Source organism: Hylaeus volcanicus, chromosome 5 (genome assembly GCF_026283585.1).
Source record: "Hylaeus volcanicus isolate JK05 chromosome 5, UHH_iyHylVolc1.0_haploid, whole genome shotgun sequence".
Classification (NCBI taxonomy): Eukaryota; Metazoa; Arthropoda; class Insecta; order Hymenoptera; family Colletidae; genus Hylaeus; species Hylaeus volcanicus.
The window spans coordinates 18076113-18100354 of NC_071980.1; the positions used below are offsets into that span (position 1 = coordinate 18076113).

The 24242-nt window shown below is 38.5% G+C and overlaps 2 protein-coding genes and 1 non-coding gene across 7 annotated transcripts; 1 reads left to right on the forward strand and 2 right to left on the reverse strand.

Moving 5' to 3' along the window:
* Window positions 1-31: 31 nt before the first annotated feature.
* LOC128876963 (uncharacterized) lies at window positions 32-16086 on the reverse strand. Of its 3 annotated transcripts, none has more exons than XM_054123827.1 (26): window positions 14533-16086; window positions 12334-12783; window positions 11618-11968; window positions 10929-11370; window positions 9774-10838; window positions 8980-9126; window positions 8559-8900; window positions 7626-8477; window positions 6951-7191; window positions 6717-6827; window positions 5980-6324; window positions 5513-5727; window positions 5313-5425; window positions 4993-5137; window positions 4816-4916; window positions 4507-4682; window positions 4127-4413; window positions 3849-4056; window positions 3441-3624; window positions 3087-3299; window positions 2722-2847; window positions 2024-2185; window positions 1594-1743; window positions 1033-1264; window positions 584-763; window positions 32-476 (listed from the first exon to the last, which is right to left on the reverse strand). In XM_054123827.1, exons 1-26 carry the CDS (start codon window positions 14656-14658, stop codon window positions 340-342), a joined length of 7101 nt encoding a protein of 2366 aa, XP_053979802.1. In that variant the 5' UTR covers window positions 14659-16086; the 3' UTR covers window positions 32-339. The 3 variants fall into 3 exon arrangements, with proteins under 3 accessions (XP_053979802.1, XP_053979800.1, XP_053979803.1); XM_054123825.1 differs by having other exon boundaries at window positions 4816-4928; XM_054123828.1 differs by lacking the exons at window positions 7626-8477; window positions 8559-8900; window positions 8980-9126 and having other exon boundaries at window positions 4816-4928.
* Window positions 16087-19258: 3172 nt separating this feature from the next.
* Trnae-uuc (transfer RNA glutamic acid (anticodon UUC)) lies at window positions 19259-19330 on the forward strand. Its single transcript has one exon. It is a non-coding gene; the product is annotated as a tRNA-Glu (tRNA).
* A 1662-nt stretch (window positions 19331-20992) lies between these two features.
* Window positions 20993-23032, reverse strand: LOC128876965 (cytochrome c oxidase assembly protein COX18, mitochondrial). Of its 3 annotated transcripts, none has more exons than XM_054123831.1 (7): window positions 23005-23032; window positions 22079-22266; window positions 21860-21997; window positions 21650-21797; window positions 21448-21572; window positions 21264-21374; window positions 20993-21182 (listed from the first exon to the last, which is right to left on the reverse strand). In XM_054123831.1, the coding sequence occupies exons 1-7, from the start codon at window positions 23015-23017 to the stop codon at window positions 20994-20996; spliced, it is 912 nt and encodes a 303-aa protein (XP_053979806.1). In that variant the 5' UTR covers window positions 23018-23032; the 3' UTR covers window position 20993. The 3 variants fall into 3 exon arrangements, with proteins under 3 accessions (XP_053979806.1, XP_053979807.1, XP_053979805.1); XM_054123832.1 differs by lacking the exon at window positions 23005-23032 and adding an exon at window positions 22714-22731; XM_054123830.1 differs by lacking the exon at window positions 23005-23032 and having other exon boundaries at window positions 22079-22707.
* Between the last annotated feature and the right edge of the window lie 1210 nt (window positions 23033-24242).

Consider the following 24242-nt stretch of genomic DNA (forward strand, 5'->3'; position numbering starts at 1 on the left):
GGCATAAAACTATCCCCTCCAAAATACTGAAACAATTATTAAGATAACTTTAATACAGTTGTAATTTAAAAAAGAACTTTTTCTAATCATTTCAACAGTTCATACATCTTTACATAAATAATTCTGTTGTGTATTGTTATTGGATAACGAAATATTAACTTACATTCGAACTTATGTTTACAGTAAGAATCTAATACTAGGAAAATATGGCGTCTAATCGATCAACGCACAGTAAGTAAACAATTTAAGTATCGTACATATTTTAATCAATTATTCGACTCATTCACGATTAACTCATTGTACGCGCAACGAGGTTACAAATGGATGTCGAATCAAGCTCTATCTTCCTGCTAAAGACTCCCTTATCTTTTGATCGATCCAACGACGATAATGCGAAATTCGCACGTAAACGCCTGGCTTATTGGCTTTGCCACAATGTTGCCCCCAGCTGGTAATTCCGTACAACGTGAAGGCTCCTTTAAACAAAAAAAAAACAAAAAAAAAACAAGAAAAATGATACTGAATCTCGTAGAGTTTATTATTATTTCGAAAATAGTAGTTCTTTAATTTTTATCTACATTACCATTGTGATAGCAAGCTAGTGGCCCACCAGAATCGCCATCGCAGGTGTCGATACCTTCGTCCAGGTATCCAGCGCAGACCATTCCGTCGCTAATTGCACCCTCGCCATAAATGTGATCAGCTCGACATACCGACTGGTCAAGCAACGGCACCCAGCCATACCTCAAGTCTTTGGAATGAGCTACAACAATAAAATAACCCATCTCATGTGCAGGAAAGGTCCAATCTTCGTGAAAGAATTTTTTAAAAATCGAAAACTTGTGTCAAAACAAATATTAAACATTGCAAAGAACGAGAGGATTGAAATATTACCAAAAAAGAAACCCATTCATTCATAAGAAACCCAGAGCAGTGAATCCTGAATGCGGTAAATTCTGTGATTTTAAATGAATCAACGAAGAGATACCAACGGACGATGCGCGTCAGTGGAAATTGTAATAAATTATTCACTCGACTTTCCAGTCTCGATGCTACCGAATCCACTGATAGTACAGTTGAGGCCTGGTGGATACTCGGCATTCTCAGGTGGGAGACAGATTGGCATAATGTCCTTGCCAAGGAAAATTCCTCGTCCCTTCAGCAACACCAGGGCGATGTCGTTGTTCATTCGATGGCCTTTACGGAAGTCCTCGTGTATGTAATAGTCCTCGATGTTGGCCTCAGCCTCTGTCCCCTCATCTATCTAGCATGGAATTAAGAAACAAAAGCGTACTCAACAAATTTTTAAATCATTATATTTAGATCAAGCTAACACAGATAATAAACGTGTATTTTCCATTCTTCCCGTGATAACAATCTTCCTACGATAATTCGCTATCTAGAAAGACTAAGTGATTAAGAAACTTAGATAAACTTTCTTTCTCGTATTATGTAAAAATATCTTTTAGTCATTTTCAACGAAACAACCGCTAAAATTTATTTTAGTACATTTAGGTATTTTCAAATGTACTTTCGTTTCTGTTACTGCTGGAGGTCATTATTTACAGGATTGATTACTGAGATTTTAATTACCTCCGTGTTATAGTCACCAGCGCGAACAAAATAGGTGCCTTTATTGTATCCCTCCAGGCAATGAGCGGCTGTGAGGACATGCAAAGGTGAGAGAACCACCGCGCCACACCAGTGGCTCGACCTGCTGTGTCCTCGAACACGAATGCTGGCCTACCAATGTCACAGAATGCCCAGAAAGTTATTTGAGAACGCCATGGAACAAATAAAAGTGAAATATTCAGCCCTTTACCATTGAAAATACCAACTCGTACCATTACTAGTAAACATTTCAGTCCTTCAAGTCCTAAAGATCCCTTTAAAAAACCCTTCATGCTCAAACGATTGACGCTGAAGTCTCGTAACTCATGATTAATAAATAATTTCAAATTTTTAATAATCGTTGATAGATGCAAAGGCAAAAATAAGAACAAATTTATTAATTATGATTTACCTGCCAGGGGTAGGTGCCCTTTGGCGCGATGGTACCGTGCACTACCTTCGCGAAAATAAGATCCTCGTCATCATTGAAGTCTTTGAATCGTTTCCCGCAATTGGCCGGAAGTATATCGTTGATGTTCGTCTCTGGTAAATCCGGCAGGGACTCCCAGTGCAACTGCAATTATTGATTCGATGATTGGATTCGTGGATCGAACGGGCAAAGGGGAAGATCGTGGGTCAAGGAATGAAGTAAACAAGCCTTGTGAACGTTGCTTAAGTTCGTCATTTATTGATTCTAATTATCGTGACGATCGTTTACAAATCTCTCGATAGTTTACATCATACCCAGCTGATCGTATTATTAAGTAACTAATTCGATATTTATGGTAGTTTAAATGTTACTTACAATTTATTTTAAGATTATGTTACAGTATGGAGAACTTTGGTAAACAAAGCTCTCGCTGAAATTACACTAGGAGTTAAAGAAATAGATTTATATTTCTGTTTAAGCGTTAAATTAAATGTTAAGAGCCTACAAAAAGCGTTTACTAGCTTTAATCTACTAAAGCTTCTAAAATTATTTTTGGAAAATTCTCCATTAATAAAATTAAGTTATGAATCTAATTTTTGGCACCAAAGGATTTAATCATTCTAAGGGACTAGATTCTTTAAAATTCACACCCTCCTCCGGGTGAGAGTGTTTCGATTTACCTTGGGATCGTTAACGTCTCCAGCTGTACAGATTACACCTGCGTCCTCGTCGTGATTGCAATTACTTTGACCCCAGTGATTGTGCTCGCAGCGATATAGCTGGGTCTCGTTTCCGTGACAGAAAACCTTGTTCGAAAAAATGTTCCCAGTAAGTGTACGAAAGAAGAAAACCACATGAAAAAGAAGTCTTTCAATGTGTAGACTTATTGCCTAATTTCAAAAATTATAAATTTCAAAATTACTAAAAGAATGTGCGGATATAGTGTGTAGCAATTGCCAGGAAAAGAAAAATGATGAATTGCAAGAGAAAAGTTTTAATAAACGTATGTTTTAATGATATCAGAGTTCTCGTTTGTGAAACTTACTTCGTCCAGCCAAATAGGTCCCCCTCCAGCCCCAAACGCGCCATTCTTTTTAGCAAGAGCTGGCCCACCGTATCCTAGGGATCTGCAAATAACTGTTGCTTCTGCGTTCGAGAAGTCATCGTCGCAAACCGTGCCCCAAATGCCATGGTGACGAACCTCGACTCTTCCTTCGAGAGGAGAGCTGCCATTCGCTAGACGTATCTCGAAGGGTGCCTGAAATGATCAGTCATTAATTAAAAATCGAACATTTTGTCCAGGTATATTTAAATTGAATATATCCTTCTAAGAGGATACAAATTCTGATTGCTTTTTAATGACATATAATTGTTTAATAGTGTATATTTTGTCACTCACGTCGCAATGTTCAGAACTTTCGTCAGACTTATCTGGACAATCGACGACCTCGTCACATATGAATGCAGTTGGGATGCACGTGGGACTCTTGTCGCACTTCCAATGGCCATCTTGACAGCTGTTGACTGCAGTCTTGCAAATGACACCCACTGCTTCTTCTGGTTGACAATTGTGGACACCCCAACTGTAGAATTAATTCAGAAATTCTCATTTCATCATAGATTCCCTGAAGAATTTGTTTTTTAATTTCTAAGGATAGTACATAGTCATAGTTCCTATATTTCTACTTTTAATGACGTGGCATCAGGATCAAGATAGCCAACTCGAGTGAACTGGATAGGTCAAAGAGCATATAGAATATGAAACAGAAGATTTATGTGTAACAAGCAACAATTTTATTAAAATTACCCATCAAAGTCGCATTCGCGCAGGGTGGTCTCGTTGCCTCGACATTTCAGCTGATCGACCATGAACCTGGTTGATGGATCCAGATTGCCATAGAATCCTCCTGGCCTGACTTCCAGAGCGCCAAGAACAAAGCCAAGTTCTTTGCAAATTACGTCTGCATCAATCATTCCGAAACTATCGTCGCATACCTGTCCCCAAACGCCTAAGACTGCACAATACTTTGCTTAGTCATCGTTTATAATACATACATTTCAGTGTAAACGAAAATTTCTACTTACTCTTAACTTCGACCCTGCCTTCGTGTTTATTTTCCGTGCCAGCCAGTCGAATCTCGTAATCCAAATTTTCCACAGTGCAAATACTTTCGTCGCTACGATCGAGGCAATCGTTTTTCCCATTGCACACTTGAGTCTGGTTTATGCACTTTCGATTGTCGCATACGAACTTACCCTCGCAGTTTACGCTTCTCTCCTTCATTTCATAGTAATCGAACTCCCGATTTGGTTTCAACGCTCCCGTCATCCCGACGTTTCCGTCGCTCAGGAGACAAACGTTTCCTGCTGCCCTGATTTAGAAAAACAAAATCGAAAGAAATTAGCTGGCTTTAATAATTATAATGAGCATTAAACTAAATTTTTGGTTAAAACATTTGATTTACTTGTGCGTAAAGGATCGACAAGTGAAGTCAGCCTCCTTGCACCTAAGAGCACACGTCTTCAGGGGCGTGTTCAACCACTTCTCAACGTCGTAACCTTCTAGTTTATGCTTCGAGTATTTTTTAAAAAGATCCATGTGCGATGTGCAAGCCATCTCGTCTGCTCCGTTCGTACAATCCTTAAAATTCAACACATGGTAAACACTCACATTTTGTTGCCAACAATTACATGCATACTTAGATGAAAGTAATGAATTCGAAATATTTAATTACATTTAGATATTCTAAAGTTTGCGTAGGTGTGTAATTTACCTCTTCTCCGTCGCAAACCCACGGCGAAGGAATGCATTCCCCAGGTAAACATTCAAAATGCTTAGGTTTGCACTGGCCAGTCAAGCGTGACTTTTGAGACCCTGAAAACGACCCTATCATTCAGAAACGTGAATATCTGAAGCAAAGATGACGTAGAATCTCTGTTAGGAACAATACCAATATTTCCACAGGCTGGAATGTCGCAGTACTCTCGTTCTCCACCTGGTCCAGTGAAACACCATGGCCTGGTCTCTCTCTGGGGGTTGGGATTTCTGCAGTAATTGTGAACCTTCAATTTATCCCTCAGCTCTCTGTTGACCACCTGCAATAACAAAATTATGCGCTGGCTAGTAAATTATTTCGGTTATAAAATATATAGGTACAACTTCAGCAACGAATAAAGACCTGATCAGAGATTCTGTTGTAATTAAATTCTTGTTTATTGATTGTAAAATTCTTTTGATCTCAGAAATGGAAAATAAATTGTAGAAACTAACGTTTATTGCAAGTGGATGGCGCACTCGTTCGTCAGCCCAAGAGAGACACTGTTTCCCTGTTGCAGTCACGTTTGCATTTCCAGCATACTGGCTTCCTTTTCCATAAACGCAACCTGAGACAATAAAAAACATGTGTAACACACAAATTTTCTTTTTAATTGACATTTTACATTCTCTAGAAACGAGCTTCTAGTGCATACCAATGTCGTCGTAAGGCCTCTCGCAGATGTAAGAATGACCTTTCTTCGAGGTGGCGCAGTCTTCGGTGTCCCAGAAGAAGTAATCAGCCACGCAGACTGTGTCTGGTCTGTCGTGGCACGGAAACTTTCGCTTCAGTACTACGCAAAGCGAACGAGAGCCCACGATCGGCGTGTGCTTCTTGTCTTCCATCCAGCCTGGCCACCATTTGGTGAATCTGGTTTGATATTAGCAAGTGTAAATAAGGTTTGGTGGATAGTGCAGGCAATGTAAATTATGAGAAAATAAAAATTGTGATGTAGATTGTGACAAAACAAAAATTTGTACCTATGCTCAAAAGTGAACTACAGCTTATTCCTGCAATATTCAACTAAAATATGACATTTGCATTATTCTAAATATGCAAGATAATAAATACACTTTTGAAATCTCGTAATAAGGACTCAGTGATCTTCGAATATATCCTCACTTGAACTTGGCGCGCGATGAATCCTCCCAAACCCAGAAAGTGCGACCCATTATGGTGAAACCGGCGCCGGAAGTCATGATCGAACCGACATCCGGATGCCCCTGCACCAGCAATTCGGATATGAAGTCGTTTTCTGCCTGGCTGGTGATATCGACGAGTCGTGACTGCCTCTTTGAACAATAGTCCAACGCCTCGGCGTGGTTCAAACCGCTTTCGGCATCCGCCACGTGATAACATTGTCCTTCGTGGGATATTTCGTCCTTGCGACAATGCGCGACGCGATTCTGTATGCACCTGACACCGATGGCGTCTCTCTCTATTCGACACTCCTGCTCGTGGGTGAATCTGAATTTGTAAAAGTCTGTATTGTAATCAAGGTCTTCCAATTGCATTAGCAATCAATAATTAATATTACTAGTCTCCTATTTCCCGAATGTCACCAAATATTGTGACGAAAGCATTGTTCATAATTGATTAGTTTCGAAAAGGATTCCGAAATACAAGAGAGTGGTGTTAAATGCAGCCGAGTAATTTAACTGTAGGGATAACAAGGAAATAATCGTGAAGTATGGCTTCCAAGAAATATATTCCAGTAATTAAATTTCGTTCGAGTTTCCAAGAATGCAATTCGTATCGCAAAGCCGTTATTGGCACAATGTTTGCTTCGTACGGCCACTGATGTAAGCGAAACGTTATCTGCTGAGCGAGAAAGATATTTATGAATCACGGTGACGTACTTGCACAATTGGAATCGGGTCTCGTTGCCTTGACACGACACAGAATTCGCGCCGATCCAAGTTCGCGCTCCGTTGTGATTATTCCTTCCTTGCCAGGCCATCTCGGCGCCTCTGAAAAGAACAAAACGATGAAATTACCTATCATGGAATTAATCTGATATGGATTAAATTCACGAAGATATTATATAATTTAAATTACAATGAGATCCGTTTTAGTCGATGTATAAAAAATACCTGACGTATCCGAGCTGTTTGCACACGACGTGGGCTTCCTTTAAGGTCCAGCTGTTTCTAGAATCGCAGACGACTCCCCAGCCAGGGTTTGTTCCTTGGACTTCAACGTAACCATCGTGGGGACCAGAACCACCCCTAAGTCGAATCACCTGACCAGAAATTGGCGTCGGCAGAACTACTTTCCTTGAATGATCTATTGGCTCTACTGGTGGCACGTAATACGATGGGAAGGGTGGTTCCTCTGAAAAGTAATATTCGATACTTTATTCTTATCATAACAAAGAAGACGTGTCCCTTGATTATGGCTCTATTCCTTATTACAAAATACAAAAGCTTGAGAGTTTTGAATAATAGTTAGAGACCACTGTGCGCATTTTATTGAGTTATACCGCGATATTCATTTACGCAACGTTATACTGCATCGATTATATAATCAAATTAACGTCATTGGATGTTAATGAATGACGCTTTGCAATCACGAGAACTGTTCAGCCCAAATGATCATTCCAGGAGCCTTTCATGCCAGAAGCGGATCGGTTATGCAGGAAAAATGTACAAAGAATATAAATGGAATAAAAGACTTACCTCCATGTTGAATTTCAGGACAGTGACTTATTATGTTACATGTCAGGATGAACACTCATATACAGGTACTATTTTCTGTGGCACACTTACCCTCTGCAAATGGAGGAGCTTCGATATTGATAAGGTCCACGTCAGCTTTCTTCTTGGTAATTTTCATGATAACAGAGGACTCCGTGGTGGTTTGGGTTTTATTCTCGAACACCAGCACTGGCTTCCAGACCTCTTTCTCATCCAACACGTCCACTTCGTAATCCAGTTCACCCTCGGGTACATCTGGATCCTCGGTCGTTGATGATCTTTCATCGTATTCGATCGACACGCTGGGGACGTTTGGATCCATCGTGGTGGAAACTTTATTCGAAGGTTTTTGTAGAGTTCGTGAAACCTTCTTCTTTAGAATTATCATGTGCTTGTCTGGGACTCTTTGAGTGCTGCTACTCACAAAATTTGGTAAAATGGTCGGAGGGTTGCTCGATGGGGGAATCAGAGGTTCAAGGTTTCTTGAGGGAACACTTGGATATTTATTGGGCGTGTTCGATTTATCAGGACTTGGAGGAACCAAGAAACGATCTGGTGGCTTGATATCGGTGGATACTGTTGGATATCGATCAAGATTTGTCGAGGTGACAGCTGGATAGTCCTGAGAACGACTTGGAAACTCTTGAAGGGGTGGCTGAAGGTCACTCGCTGGCACAGGTGGGTAGTTCGTGTGAGTGGGATCGTAATTAGGTGGCTGAAGATCAGTTGATGGCACAGGTGGATAGTTCGTGTCAGCAGGATCATAATCTGGTGGCTGAAGGTCACTTGATGGCACAGGTGGATAGTAATTGTTAGACCTGGAAATATTCGTCGAGCTTGGAGGAGTCAGTGATCGACTCGGGGGTGGATAATATGGTGGCTGAAGATTCGTTGATGGCACGATTACACGGTGATAATTTGTATCTGTTGAATTGATAAGGAAGTGATTAAGTGATTAAGTGGAGAATCAAAGCTCTGAAAATAATTATGAAAATAAAGCACTACCAGATCCCAGTAAATCTCCAGAACTGGCCGAAGAAGAATCGATTGGATATTGTTTAGACGTACGGTGTCCACTATACGGTGGTCGAAGTACACGATCCACCGATGATACTCCCGAAAAAGGACCATCAGGTCCGAAATCGGTTGATTGTGAGTCGATATAAATATTCTGATCGCGTCCGTTAGGTTTGCTTGGATCACCAAGATCGTTGGGCCCGTAAGTCTTTGTTTTCGAGTGTCCTTGATTGACTTCAATCTCTTTTGTTAGAAAATGGCCCCTGGTACCATTTATATCCACGTAAATATTATTTGGAGGGTTTGACAAGTCGGGCGAATTTTTAACTCCTACAAAAGAAAACTAGTTGCAGTTGAAATTTTTATATTTAAATAAAAAATAAAATATTAGAGTATTGAATTAATATACCCGGTTGATGGCGTCCTTTGGTAGATTCAAAAATATTTGTTTTCGATACCAGTTGGTCTATCTTCGAATCTGCCTCTCTGTCAGCTGTGCTTTGATATATGTTAGTCCTAGATCCCCACTCTTGGATTTTGTCCTCGCTCTTAGCACCTAAAAGAAATCAAACACTGATACCAGATGCTCGTTACTTTAACCATTCATCTCCGTAGTTGCATGAAAACCAGGAAAACAAAACCTCTACACCCAGCAAGGCAGTTTCGTCAAACTTTTCTTCTCCATTGACAGTTTCGCTCTGCAGGCATTACGTTATAAAATATAAATTACAACTAGAATTCTTTCTCTATTGTTAATATACCTACCTGTGATTCGAAGTGTGTGATTAGATAAGGACTTCAATTATATACTCTAAATTTTAATGCAAATGCATAGAGATCTGTGTAGTTTAAGTTCCTGAATCAACTACTTCTAACAGAGGATAATTGATTTCTCAAACTCATGCTGCAACCATGAAGCAACAAAAATTGAAAAAACTCGTGCTTTGCATGCATAGATCATTGCAAAAACAAGCCATGGATCTCGAAAGCGGAACTTTGGGAGAAGCGAGGGAAAAAAACAATCGTTTGAAAGCAAACAGCATATGTATGTCTCTTATGATAAATCGATCAATAAATTTATCAGTGAGTAATTTTCCGAAATACGAATTCATCTTCATCTTTTTTTCAAACTGAATGTAATCATTCTCATCGCTATTACTGATCGATACACAACAATTTATATAATAAAGAGTCAAAAATTACCTTGATCCCACGGTCGATTCTGGGGCTCGACCTGCTGCCTTGGACCTTGCTGACTCCAACTATGAGGAGTGACTCTGCCTCCCGTCGCTATAGAATGAGTCCAGGTTGTTCTATTCCTCGCCGACTGCCTATTGACAGTCAAAGTGGAATCCTGCTCCTCAGGTAATTCATAATCACTGTCAATGTAAACATTTCCTCCAGCTACTGGCCGTTGATTGATCCCTGACTGAGGAAATCCAGGACTAGTTCTACCGTGTCCCTGTCTATTGATCTCAAATTCTTGGCCTACTCTTCGATTCGACAAGTTCTCTTCATCTCCAACACTACGACTCGAAGAATAATCGAAACCTCCACCAGGAATCCCTCGATCAGCCGTCTGATCGAAAGGATTTTGCTGAGTCTGTTGGCTCGAGTCGTCCTTTCCTTCAGGATAATCAGGAATATATTGATGATGATCTTGATATCCTGAACCAGAATGCCAGCTTCCACCTGGAGTGACGTGACCAGGTGTTTGAGGCTGAAAGTGTCCAAACGGAGGAGCAGACTGTTGAGTTTCGGTGTTTCCATGAGGCCCATGAGGATTCGAATGATGGTGGTGGTGATGAGGAGTGTAACTGCCATCGTAATTCAAACTCTGGCCATTTGGTCCCTGATCGTACGCCCAGTGGGTCTGAGAGAGGTCCGAATTTGCAATTTGATCGTGCTCTTTATTCCAGTTCGGTTCACCAGGGCTATTAGAACCATAATGGGTGTTGGTGTGACTGACATGCTCGTAATGACCGTGACCACCAGGTGATGTGGCAGGGATCCAACGACCAGGGTTCCACGGTGGTCTTGGAGTATTCCAATCTGATGGTGGCTTCTCTGTCGACCAGGTACTCCAATTAGGCCTCCAAGTTGGTCGCAGCGAATCCCAATCGGTCCCTGGGCGGTTCGTCGTAGGATGCTGACCTGAGTAGGGAGGATGATTATAGGATTGATTATGTTGACGACCGTGCTGCCAACGTCCTGAGTCGATGGAACCACCTGACGACCATGGTCTGATGGTAGTTGTGATGGATTTCTCTGCGAAGGAGTAGGGGAGCTTAGTAATATCTGTTAATCGTTCCTGTCTTCTTTAAATGATAATGATGAGACAAATCATTCACTCGTTACCTTCACTGCAACCAGGCACATTGTATGGCCAATCGCAGACGGATACCGATGGATTAAAGGCCGTTCCAGGACCGCAATCCATGATATAGGTGATTCCATTCGCGCACTGGAGGAACTTCTTGCACGTGTCTGGATGTGGCAATAATCCCGTGTAATCGGGAGGACACTCGACCTTCTTCACCGGTGGATGTTCGTGGTACTCTGATTTTTTGTAATCGAAAGTCTCGTACTCGGGAGGAGCTGGTGGTGTTGCGTCCACCTTCAAAGCATCCTTGCAGTCTTTCACGTTGTAGGGCCAATCGCAGACACTAATAGCAGGATTGAACACCGTTCCAGGACCACAATCCATAATGAACGTTCCACCGTTTGCGCATTGCAAAAATTTCTTGCAATCCGTCGGGTGAGGCAGCATACCTGTCATCTGAGGTGGACATCGTGGTTGCTGTAAAATAATTCGAACTATTTGTCATTTTGCAGTCTTAACTACCTCATGTTGACATTAAATATTTTGTTATTCAATATCATTTAAAATATGGTTGATGATAAACTAGTTAATTAAACCTTTAAAACCTCAATTTTTCAAAAAGATAGACTTCCACCATTGTCAAATTGAACTTGTAGTCAGAAAAGCAACAGTGGAGAAGTAAACGTATTTATATCTAAATAAAGTAAACGATTTTTGAACTAACTTGTAGCCTTTCGTTTTCTAAGAAACTGTGCGAAGTAGGCAGCAATGGCTCACGTCTTCCCGCGGATTCCAAATGCCCGTTTGACGGAAAATCGGCGATTGCTCCGCCGTAGCAGCTGACTTTGTGCGGAAAATCGCACTCCAGAGTGTCTGGGTTGAATAGAGTGCCAGGTGCGCATGGTTGAACGAAGGCTCGACCCTTCCAGCAGTTGACGAAAAATTTGCAATCGGGAGGGTACACGAATTGCCCTATCGAATCCAAGTCTGGACACTGTACTCCCAATATGGCGTCGTATCGAGCGACTGTGGACTTTGATTTGGACGTCAGAAGAATCTTCTCCTTGTGTGGCTTCTGAAATTAAAGCAAACAACGTTAACAAATTATAATTCAGGAGAGAATTCTGAACTGAAGTATTAAAAAGGAAAAAGAATGTCTTTTAAGGTCTTAAGAATCTTCTCATCACTCCAGTACCTTTGTGACAGTATTTTTATCAAACTGACTATACAAAATGTCTCATTCGCATCACATTGTAAAATATTTATAAAAATATATGTATGATGATTGATAACAATGTTTTCTTAAATGCATTTTAGTCTAGAGTGTCCAGTCAAGAATAATACGAAAAAAATGTCAAGAAAAATATTCATAATAGACGAGCATATAATTTTCAGTGGATATTCGATTTCCCCGCAACAAAATAATACCAAATACGTTACCGTGCTATCGGCAGGTATACCCTCGTAAATGTCTTGATCACTCTTTGTTTTATATTTCTTATTTTTATATTTTATATCTCCATCTTGTCTCTGCTCCAGACCATCGGAACCACCTGGAAATCTCTGGTTTTCTTGCTGCTCGAATTGGCTGTACTCCAAAGGAAAATCTCGTTCCTGGTCGAAATTTATGGTGGATTGGCTGCCACGCGTGATTTCCGTTCTCTGCTCGATTCCACTCTCGGAATCTTTCCTCCAAGGACTCCAGACTTTTGTATCAGCGTTCACGATTAATGGTTTTCTAGGGATTGGATTGTCTGGATCCGTCTGCCATTTTGGAGAACGCGATAGATCCTCGCTTGTATCAACATCATCCTTGTCGGACGAGTACCAAGGAAGCACTGACTCCCGTCGTTTCGGTGGCTTTGTTGTAGCTTCTCTAGGGTCGTAAATCTACGCCATAGTATAAGCAACAATTAAGAAAATAACGGAGTCTTACATTAGAATGAAAAGGAATATAAATTATCAAGGGTTAAAAGTTTATTACGTTACTTAGTATCGTACAGTGTTTTATAATTCGAACAATTACAGAGGGTTAACATTTTCCGTGATTCTCGTTATCCAAAGTTTATGTAAAACTATGACGAGTTTGATGCAATCAATACATTCGGAAACATTATTTATTGCAAGCATGTGTGAGTAGGGAGATTACAAATCATGTATCCTGGAAATGTGTAATTTACAATATTTTTGTAGCTCATTCTACTTTGCTATTTACAACCATTGCTCATAGTATGGTCTCTTGATAATGGACAAGTACTTTATTAATTTCATTTAATGAATTTATTTCATAATGTAACCCCATGTTAAATGAAGCACAATGTATGCGAATAAAGTCCATACATCCCATTGTTATCTTTTGCTTATCAATGCTTATCTTATTAATGAATATCAAAGAGATCTGTGTATAGAAAGAACACAATCTTTAAATATTAGAGATCTTTCTTTTCTAGGATGTTGATTAATCAGAACAAACAACGGAAGTTTTCAAGTTCGCGATTCTCCAAACACTGCTCCATTGAACTGAAAATCTGAGCAACGGTTTCTTGTAAATTAGCTTAAAAACAGACGGCAGTGAAGCGAAGATTTATTTGAAAAATTTAGCAAGGGTTAGAATATACTTGACGCTTTTATTTATATCTTGTAATGCATACTTATACATCTGTAAACATTATCATTATCAAGAGAAAAGATAAGCGTACAAAACGCTACAAGCACGATAATTATACAGTAATAAATGATATGAAATATTTTGTGATAATGTTTCTAAACCACTGGTGATCCACGCGACACGAAACTCCCTAAGAAAAATATGTCAGTCGGTGGTTCAGAGATGTCGATAAACAAAGACCGAAAAAATAATCTTCCGTTCCATTTAAATTCTCTGTTGAGCATCAATTAGATCTAGCAAAGGTCAATAGCGGTTCATTAGGTCTCTGTCAGAGGAAATACAGTTGTTCGAGCATCCTAACATCGTGTGACGTAATTTATTCAGATAATTCTGCAATTGTCCAACACGTTGCAGCACAAGAACGCAAATGCATTTGCAAAGCAAAATTTGTTTCAATCGCAGTCTACACGGCTGCGTCTGCTTTTATTTAACCTGTCACCCTTTCTATAGCAAAATTTCCAAGAATAAGAAGAATTTATTCAGAGGTAACGACATTTCATTTTACATTTGCAAACACTGACAGAGCCGTTCGCCATTTTGTTTCCTCCGATGTAAACATACAAAAATACTTCTCGGGAGCTTATCATACGTTTCATTACGTATACTCTTGTAACATCAACATAATTAAAAAATGCTTCCGTTAATGTTACCATTTCCTCGAGAAAGGTACATTTGTCTTGCTCCGATCAGAAGGGCACGATGCAAGTGAAAGGTTTACCAAAAAAGGCTTCAGGAATTTCTATGATACGCAAACACTTAACCATCAACTTCCAAATGCCCTTCTATTCAAAATCAAGACATCCCAATTCAGGAACAAAAATCCTAAATTATCTTTTGGAGAACCCTTCACCTCCAACGTCGTCCCTACCAAAAATCTCCTCTCTCACGTATTCGTTTCAGGGTGTCGACCTGTCACGCGTCGTCAATGGACAACCAGGGGGATCAGCAATCAAGAAGGGAGGTACACGTACCGCACGAGCGAAACCGACGATGCAGAGAAGAGCGAGAAGGACGGAGAGACGATCTAGCCGCGACATCATCCTGGATGCGTCCACGATACACCGAACATCGCGCGATACTGATCCCGTTTTCCCCATAAAACCGCCGACTGAGCTCGTTCGATCGCGATCGGGACGGTTGTCGCGTACTTGCCCAGAAACGGCAGATAGTCGGCGTTCTTGGGAGAAAACGCGCCGCGAGTTCGTGGAAAAGAAAGGGTTATCAGCCGACGGAGGTCAAGGGTCGGCATTGGAGATGATCGGAGGAGGAAGCATCGCGAACGAGATGAAGATACGTAGTCGTGAAACAAGAGCAATAGAGAGCGATAGTTACAGGAAGAACGACGACGAAAGAAGAGGGAAGATCGGTTCGAGCTGCCGAAAGAGAGACGGTAGAGGCGCACGCTTTTGTCAACGCGGCAATCGAGCGAGTGCACACAGAACTGTTTGCCAATTGACTCCCTGGAGAACAAATTGGCCCTCGTTGGCAACAATCAAACACGACTCCCGGCCAAAGAGGCCGACTACGCGGCTGCAAACACCGTAACGCTCGAGCAAACACCGTGGTGGTTGGTGCAGCTGATGGAACAAATACAGCGATCCACTTCGGCCAGCCTCGAGTGGGCTGTTAAGAGATATCACCGGCTGAATTGGTCTTTCTCTGATAGCGATCTGATACTAATAGCGGTTACAAGGTAGTAAAAAATGTCGATGATTATGATTAATCATTGAGGAAGTATGGGATCAGTTCTTAGGCGGATTATAAATTATGGATTATGGATTAATCCGACAATTGTGAGTGATTATTGCTGAAGCAAAGTAATCGGTGCCCGAATCTGCTATATCGTAGGTCAAATTGCTTTCCTGATCGCTAGACTGCGGATCTTAATGCATGCAAATGGAGATATGCAAAAATACATGGAAATATACACATACTATCAATCCCATAAATATTCATATCCTTTATGTCTATTGAAGAAGTTTGACTAAATTAGATAATAGTTTTGATATTACCAAATGAATTTTTCATTATAAATATGTATATGAATAAGCTTATACATGTATATATTTATACAAACATACACTTGGAAACATCAAACCTACCATTTAATTTAAACAAATTCCTTCAGTAGACATAGAGGGTACGAATATTTATGGGACTAACTGTATGCAAAAATATATAAAATATCAACAATGATGTACATGTTATATCATTTAAAAAATAAAACGTACTTCCATTTCAGTTTCAATTTTTTTTTTTTTTTGTATGTGTGAAAGTATGAATTTGCATAAATATCTGCAGTTTATGATCATTGATCAGTGTTAGGGCTTTCTAGAGTTCCAGCATTCGAAAAAGATCTCTCCAGCTCAGTATAAATTGTTGCCACCCTGCAGTATCCCTTCGACAAACTGCAGGTCTCACGAGATCGATGTATTTGTTCCTCCAGGTTCTCTTATAAAGCCTTATTCGCGTCCTGTTTTAAAATGTTTCTCGAGACGACGCAAAGGCGATTGGCGCGCGTGTTAAGTTTGTTAGGGAAAGCTGTGCTTCTTCGGTGAACGACGATCGCAGTTGATGGTACCGCGTGTTCGGTGGGTACAGGTGCCAGTCACGGGATCGAACACGTAGGTATACTGACAGTACATCAGGTTGCATACACCCTTGCGACATAGCAGGTACTTTGAACAGTCCTCTGGATACGGCTTCACGTCGAACTCTTTACCCTCCTGAACACAGGGATAGATGTTGAAATATTGAAGAAGTGCAACACATAGTTTTTGTTCCTTCGTATTTTGCTTTTTTTTTTTGGAATTGCATAGATACTATTTTTCAAATTTCAATATTGAGAGTAACAAATTTTTCACGTGAGTGTCTTCGTGTGATTTTTATTATTTAATTGATATTTAAAGTTGCCTGTAGAGGTACTATTGCCGTGCATACTCTATATTTTATACCTTTTTCGTGCTTCATTTTTAATGTTTATATACAATTAAAAAACTCCTTATAGGACTCCAATCGAACTTCATACGTACAAATTCATTCTAAGTTAGTTTATTTGGAAATAATACTGAAAAGCTTGCACATCTTTTCATAAATAGCTTGAAATAGAGAAACTCGAGAAATAAAATAAAATATTTAAAAAATTTGCACATAATGCACTGTTCCTAGACTTGTTATTTAAACAACGAATAGTAACATGGAATACGTTTAAGCTACCAGGAAATTCTATAATGGCAACTCGGAACACAGAGGGAGACAGTAAATTAGAAGCAGGAAATAAGAATATAACCATAACACCCGGAAGTGTACATTGTAAGATACATTGTATCGATAATAATAAAAGCAAAACGTAAACAAACTTTGTTATTTGCAAATGTTGTGTGCAAATTATCGCTAATATTTTTACCCAACTTTTTATTCGTTATTCTTACAAAGCACAAAGAAATATAAATGGAAAGTGACTATGTTCGTACAATTAGCAACACCAAGCACTTACCACTTTCACCCTTTTAGCGTTGGAAACCAACAAACAGCAACATGTCACAATAAATAAAATCAATGGTGCAGACCTCATTCTTTCGCATATGACACGGCTGAAATGTTTACTTATATATTTAACACTAATGCGAAGAAGCAACGACAAAGCAACACAAGTTTTTCGATGTACCACAATCTGTCTACTTGACATCCGAGCGAAGGTCGTCTATAGACTGCAATACTACTCTTCTTACAAGCAGTAGTTGCGTGCGTAAAGCAACAAATGCCATTCGTCCGTTTTGTAGGCCCACTCCAAGCTAAATTAGCAATTGTCAGCGATCCTCGCAGTAGCAACAACGATATATAATTCCACTACAAAATTTCGTCAGAATTAATTAAGCACGATCAAAAATAACAATTCAATTTCCGCTTCTTTCGTACAAGTAAATATTCCTGGCGTGTTAAATACGTTCTTCGTTTGAATCTTTATTGTTGTGTACAAATTAAGCTTTTAGATTCGATCTTTAATTCTAAATTAACAGGGAACGTGGCATATAGGACGTTCAGTTGGAAGGTTAGCGACTACAATGTCACTGATGGTTTCGATAACTTTTATTTAACAATTACATATAGTTAGATAAATACACATGTATGCGATTCAGTTTCGCACTCCAAGCAGGGAGAAATATGCTGCTTAATCCGAAAAAAGGAGCAACGCGATTGTCATTATGTTAATCTAATTACGTGAAGTAATTGTTTTCTTTTGTTTGCAATCCGTACGTGGACCATGAACTAGGTCACACAATCCAAGTATAGGATTGAACTCCAAATGTTGACGGCAACTCACAACATCACATCTGTAAGCATCACAGTCCCAGTACTTTGAGCAATCTTCTGGGTAGACTTTCAACTCAGCCTAAAATTATTAAATTCCTGAATGATCCATATAATTTTAGTGTGATTAAAAAACAAGTCCAATAGTTGCTTGGTACGAAGGAACTATTGCATGATGAATTTCCTAGTCTTTCGATCATTTATATTTGTGATTCTCTTCAGTGTTCCAAATTGTTCTAATTGTGATGTATAATAAAAATTATGTGCGTAGAAAAGAACTTTCTTTGCAATATAAAGCTTGAAGAAAAAAGAATCTTGTATAATTGTCTACACGATCTAGAACGAAAGGTGCTAATAAAAATTCTCTATCTTGGAATTATAACTACGCGTTTGGTTCTTAAAAAAATCATGAAAGTTATGAAAATTAAACTGAATTTAATAGTCATTAAGAATGCACAGGAATACTTACTTGCGCTGATCCACAGAAAAGAGCAGCGATGCATAGCATCATGCACGCAAAAATGGCGTAAACGTTCATCCTGGTCAACGTTATTACGGCAAACACGATTATTGATTTCAAACTACCTTCATTATTGAGAAAATCGTTTTTATATATACATCTGATTCGATAATGTTTTCGCGATTCGGTTTTAACTCACTATCTTATCTTCAATTTGGCAACATAAGCCACCGCTAATGCCATATTTAATCTACTTACAAACTTTATGCATTACATTAATCTTATCTGTAGGCTACGAGAGATTTACTATTGGAATCAATGAGGAAATCAATTTAAAAAAATACAATAATATAGTAGAAATACAGTAGTTTGATAAACCTGCGAAGAGAAGTATGGGTGCTCGTGCACTAACAGTCTAGAGTGTTTTTCTTGAAATTGAAAACAACATTAATGTAATGAAATATCGAAAAGTATCATTTTTTTATTATAATAATTTATATTGAATTAATTAGAACTAAGAACATTTTATGCTGAAATCGATGATGAATTTTGTTTTCTGTTAAAAATCTATAGCTAAGTGGTAAAATTTTCTTGCGAAAGTTTCTTGACAAACGATAACTAGGAACGTAGTGTTCATTTCTACAAATGACTCGATTCTTTACTTAATGATAACTATCCGATTCGGAATAATAGCGATCGACCGATACGAAACACGAAATAAGACTCGAATTTCTCGAAAGTTTACGTCATCGTATCGATATCGGTTTTAACTATTATAAAACTCACTTACCCGAAGTTTGAATTAACAAACAGATTACATCACATTTTCATGGAGATAACTTACTGATAATTATTTCGATAACTAAATTGGATGAAACTGTATTTGCTGAAGAAAACGTAATTTCAATATATATATTGATATAAAATCCGGTATGGTCTAGTGGCTAGGATACCTGGCTTTCACCCAGGAGGCTCGGGTTCGATTCCCGGTACCGGAAATTTATTTTTTCTTTCAAGAAATATTTTTTAATATGTAAATTAAACTAAATTAGATCTACATAAAATTGGGTTAAATTTTAAACAAAGTTACATAACATTTTTAATGATAACCAATAATAAATAAATCGATGTTCCATGCTTACCACAATGTTACATGAGTAAGACTAGGTTTTATCTTCGTTTGTATGAAGCCAATGATTTATTACTTCTATTACATCGCGTATTGTGTGACTAATGTAATTATCACGCTCAAATCGTAGAAACCACGCTTCGAATTGATGAAATGGGGAAACGATTTATCACGTCATTCAATAATATATCATTAGCTGTTCTTGGTTTGACGTCAGGGCAAAGGCTATTATTGTGGTGTAACAATTTGTTCCTAGCGAGCAATAACCAACGCGCATGCTATGTGCATATCGTTTACATTACGCGGAAGGCTACTACAATCTATAATTACCGAGATAGCATCTACAAATCTTCAAAAATGTCCGCAATTACTACTTGAAAATATATGAAGTATTAGCAAAACAACAATTTGTTTTAATGTGCTTTCATATTTTATTAATAATACACGTTATTCAACTACTCTACTTATTTATTGACGATTCAATTTGGAAGTTTATACAGGTCCAATGGCGAAGAGTACACAATCATTATTAACATACAATTTTCGTAACAAAGTTCGCAGCTGCAGTAATAATTGAAAACACTAATAGCATAAATCAGATATAAATTTTATTTGATTACACCATCTCTGTAAAAATGTTTGCAAAAGTAGGAAAACTCCAATTTACTTGTTCATTATCTTGTGTGTGTAACCCTTCACTGAAGAAATACGATGTCGATGCAGCATTCACTTCCGTTTTATAGATTTACACATTTATTTTTTATATCTATCCACGATTGTTGCAATCCATACGGTTTTGTAGAGGGTAGTCACAAGTTCCGATATTTGGATTAAATTCGGTTCCTGCGCCACACGATAAAACAAAGCATCCGCTACCGTCACATTGTTGATACTTCGAGCAATCGCCTGGATAAGGATAGACTTCTCCCTACAATAATTTAAGCACAAATAACATCAACCTACTTGTCACATTCTGTTAATTTAAATTTCTTAATTAATAGATCTATATTACGAGTCAAATTACTTCGTCCTGTAAATGCAATGAAATTATAAAATTTGGCGAATAAAATACTTACAAGTGTTGATTCAAAGAAGAAGAAACAGACGCAAAGGGTTCCACATAGCAAGATCGTGAAGAGCTTCATGTTGGCTGTTGCTTCCTCTGCAAATCTGTTCTTCCGTTTCTCGAGTGCCTTCTTTATCGAAGAGATGGATTTTATATACGTATTTTCTAAGTATAAACACGGAACTTCATGACGTAACATGCTTGTTTAATGATGCCTCATCAACATCTTATGCAAGGTGATATTTTTTACGACCTTAGTTCCAACAAAGAGAGATTATGTTTATTCTAGGAAAAATATGTTAAACGAAAATGAACATATTTAGAACGTTTGAGACTAATGGACTCGCGACGGGTACTACCAGTGCATTGGCAATATTACTTCCTGTTCCGTTATTTAACGTATTAGGTCATAAAGTTAAATATAACAAGCAAAGGTCATTTAATATAGCTATACATTATACCTACGTTACTTTTTAACTGTTTTTTGTTGTAAACGAAACCTTTCTTTTATTCTTTTGTACAATTCTGCATACGGATGTTGCAACTCGGATTCCGTTTTAGGGACTTTTCCGAGTCTACGAAATTTCGGCGACAATAACAAAAGTGTGTGGGAAAGTGTGCACAAGGTATTCGTTGTCCAGAACAAGGTCAAACACTGTAATATATGTTTTAATTAATACTGGAAATTGAAGAAAGAGATTGATTTTGATTTTCGCAAAATATGTGTATAACTTACTGATGGTATGTACGCCATAACAGGTACCAAACAAACTGTTAATACTCGAATGAAGTTGATGTAAATTCTGTTGAACTTTGTTCTGTTCTTCTGATGTAGTATACATTGAATCTGAAACAGAAATTATATTGTTATAAAAATATTCGTGTTTAAAAAAAGAAGAGATACATGACTATTTACATACTTCTATCATGGCAATGCTAGAAAACCCAAAGATTATGGGTAATATGAACGTATGATCTATCTCTGTGAGGTTCTTCATCCACACTAAACCACCAGTAGTGAGCTCTAGGTAATCTTGACGAACAACTAATGTAAAATATTTCATATATTTAAAATTTTGATGACTCAAACTTGAATATACAACGTATAAAACATGTACTCACGATCATTTCCCTCGGGAAACATGTAGCACATGTTTCTTAAGGCAAATGAAAAACCCAACCATATTGGCATTTGTAATACTGCCATTACAGGGATTTTAACTGGATGACAATTCTCTCTAACTACTAATTCCTTCCATTCTTTTCTTATCTGTTGTAAGGAACAGAAAATTAGTTCAATAATTTAATATGGATTAAGGAGAAAAAACCTACAGAATTGTTATAAACACTTGTTGCATGCGCTGAGCTCCATCCTACAGTTGCCACTGCCATTTTTGTCTCCATTTTCAATCTGTCTGCTACTGCTTTCATCTCTATTTGTAGATTTTCTATTTTAGCCATAATTTGGTGCTGAAACAATGATCACCCATGAAACAAAAATATTTCTTCAGAGAAGAATGCGAAGAACTTGAAGGAAGCAATATTACTTACTTGATGTATTGTTAATGGTAAAGTTATGCATGTCCTTGACAATACTGTTGTAAGAATAATAGTTAACCACCATGGCAATCCTGTACTATGATGTATTGCTCTCAAAGCATCCATAATACATTCTATCGGAAAACTTTCAGAAATACTTCTGATGATACCATTATTGTACACAATAGCTTGATCTACAACTGAAGGTGTTGAACTTGAAAATTGCCTAATGGCATTTATAGTAGCAGGATAATTATTAACAGAATTTGCCCTAGCTAGTATTGTATTGCTTTTGCAACATAATAGTCCATTAAGCATAGGTAGGTATGTCCGTTGAACTGAAGTTTTTAGTATTTTTGAAGTATATTGTTCATTCAATAAATAACGGAGCAATACTTTATTTTCAGAAAATAAATATGTGTTTACTTTCGAATAAGGAATATTACCAAAACGATTATCAACAGAATGATAATATTTAACGTTTATACTGTTGCTTTGTTTAACACTTAATAATTGCTTACGAAATATTCGTGTAATCATCGTAGTAAAATTATGAAATTAATACTTATAACTAAAAAATTAGAAAAATATTAATTCCATGTGTTTGAATCTGTAGAACCACAATGTATAGGTTAGTTTCTCCTAACCTTATTTCCTAGTGATTATACGAAATTCTTTCCAGGTTTCATTCAGTGGTAATTACACAATAAAAACGTTTATAATTACATTCAAAAATAAACAATAATGCATTTGTTTTGTTAAATATTATTATTGCTGAAAAATACAATAAAAATTGTACATCATATTCGAAAATATTTGTTAGTCATCTTAATTCCCAACATTCATTCCTGTATCTTTATTGTTGTTGTATGATTTTACTCAATTTTCTTGTAAAATTGCAAAATCAATACAAAAATGACTAATTCAAAAAACCCTACAAAAAGGAACCATATGTCCTCTCCGGTTTCCCTTTGTTCTGCAATCTAGTTCCCGCGTTCCAGCGCTGCCAATACACTTTTACTTCCACGCTAAAATGTCCCTTTTACTTAGTAGGCGTTTTCCAACATAAAGAAAATAAATGCGGGAATTACGAAGCACGCATACGTGAGATTCAGAATTTAATTTTCACGTTCAACCATACATATGTGTTTAGGTATAAATGGAAAGAATTTAATGAAACAACACACGATATATTATATCACGAATATAATTTCCTCATGTTTCAAAGAATTATTAACCATGTTGAATCATCATCATCCAAACGACGAAATAATTGATTCCAAGCATTGACGCAAGTACGCCTATTACAGAATTCCAAGATTCTTCAACGCAATCTTTCCAAATAAAAATATTTCCTAAGTGAAACATTGAATGTCTTCGTACTTGAGACGTTTGAAGGAAATCAAACATAAAGGGGCGCGATAGAACCGCTCCATTCGACGTTAATTATCGTACAAACATAAAGTAATTGTAAAACAAAAAACGTGGAGCAATCGATGGAGAAGAATATGTACTCAGTGTTCCAGGTCTAATTCGGACCACCTGTGAAATAAAAAAATGAAGATGTCTGTGTCACGTACTCGAAGCCCCCTCGAATCAAATCGTAACGTTCCAGGAAGTTTGGAAGGGGATGTCGCGCACCGAGTATCTTTGCATTGACAATTTACCATCCCTTCTTTCTCGCAGAAACCGAGCTGGCACCATCATGTCGATTTCCACCCTCCCCTTTCAGTGGATGGGGAAGAAACGACGACGAGTCGTTTCATCGACAAATGGGATCGCGTTCCTAGCAGCCACCTACGACGACGGTCTAATCTCGCGTCCCCCGGTTGGTCGCCGCGATCCTGCCACTTCAACGTCGTCGAATGGGCGTGCTGGAAACGCCCATCAACCCTTGCCACATAGATCTGCACCCCTGTGCCGTCTCAGGGGTGGAGTCGACCAATGACACGGTGGTAACGTTCGTCTGACAACGTGGCCTCCGGAGCCGCCCCTGCATTTCCCGTGGCTAACTAGCACTACCCCACTGTAGTCGCGTCAGCCACTCAGCCAGCAAGTCCGCGGGCCGTCTAGTTGCCAGCTCGAATTCCCCACCTATCCCGCTGTCACCATCCTCTGACCCCGCTTCGTCTATGCTACCCCAACACTTCTGGGCCAATGTACCAGCCACACCAAC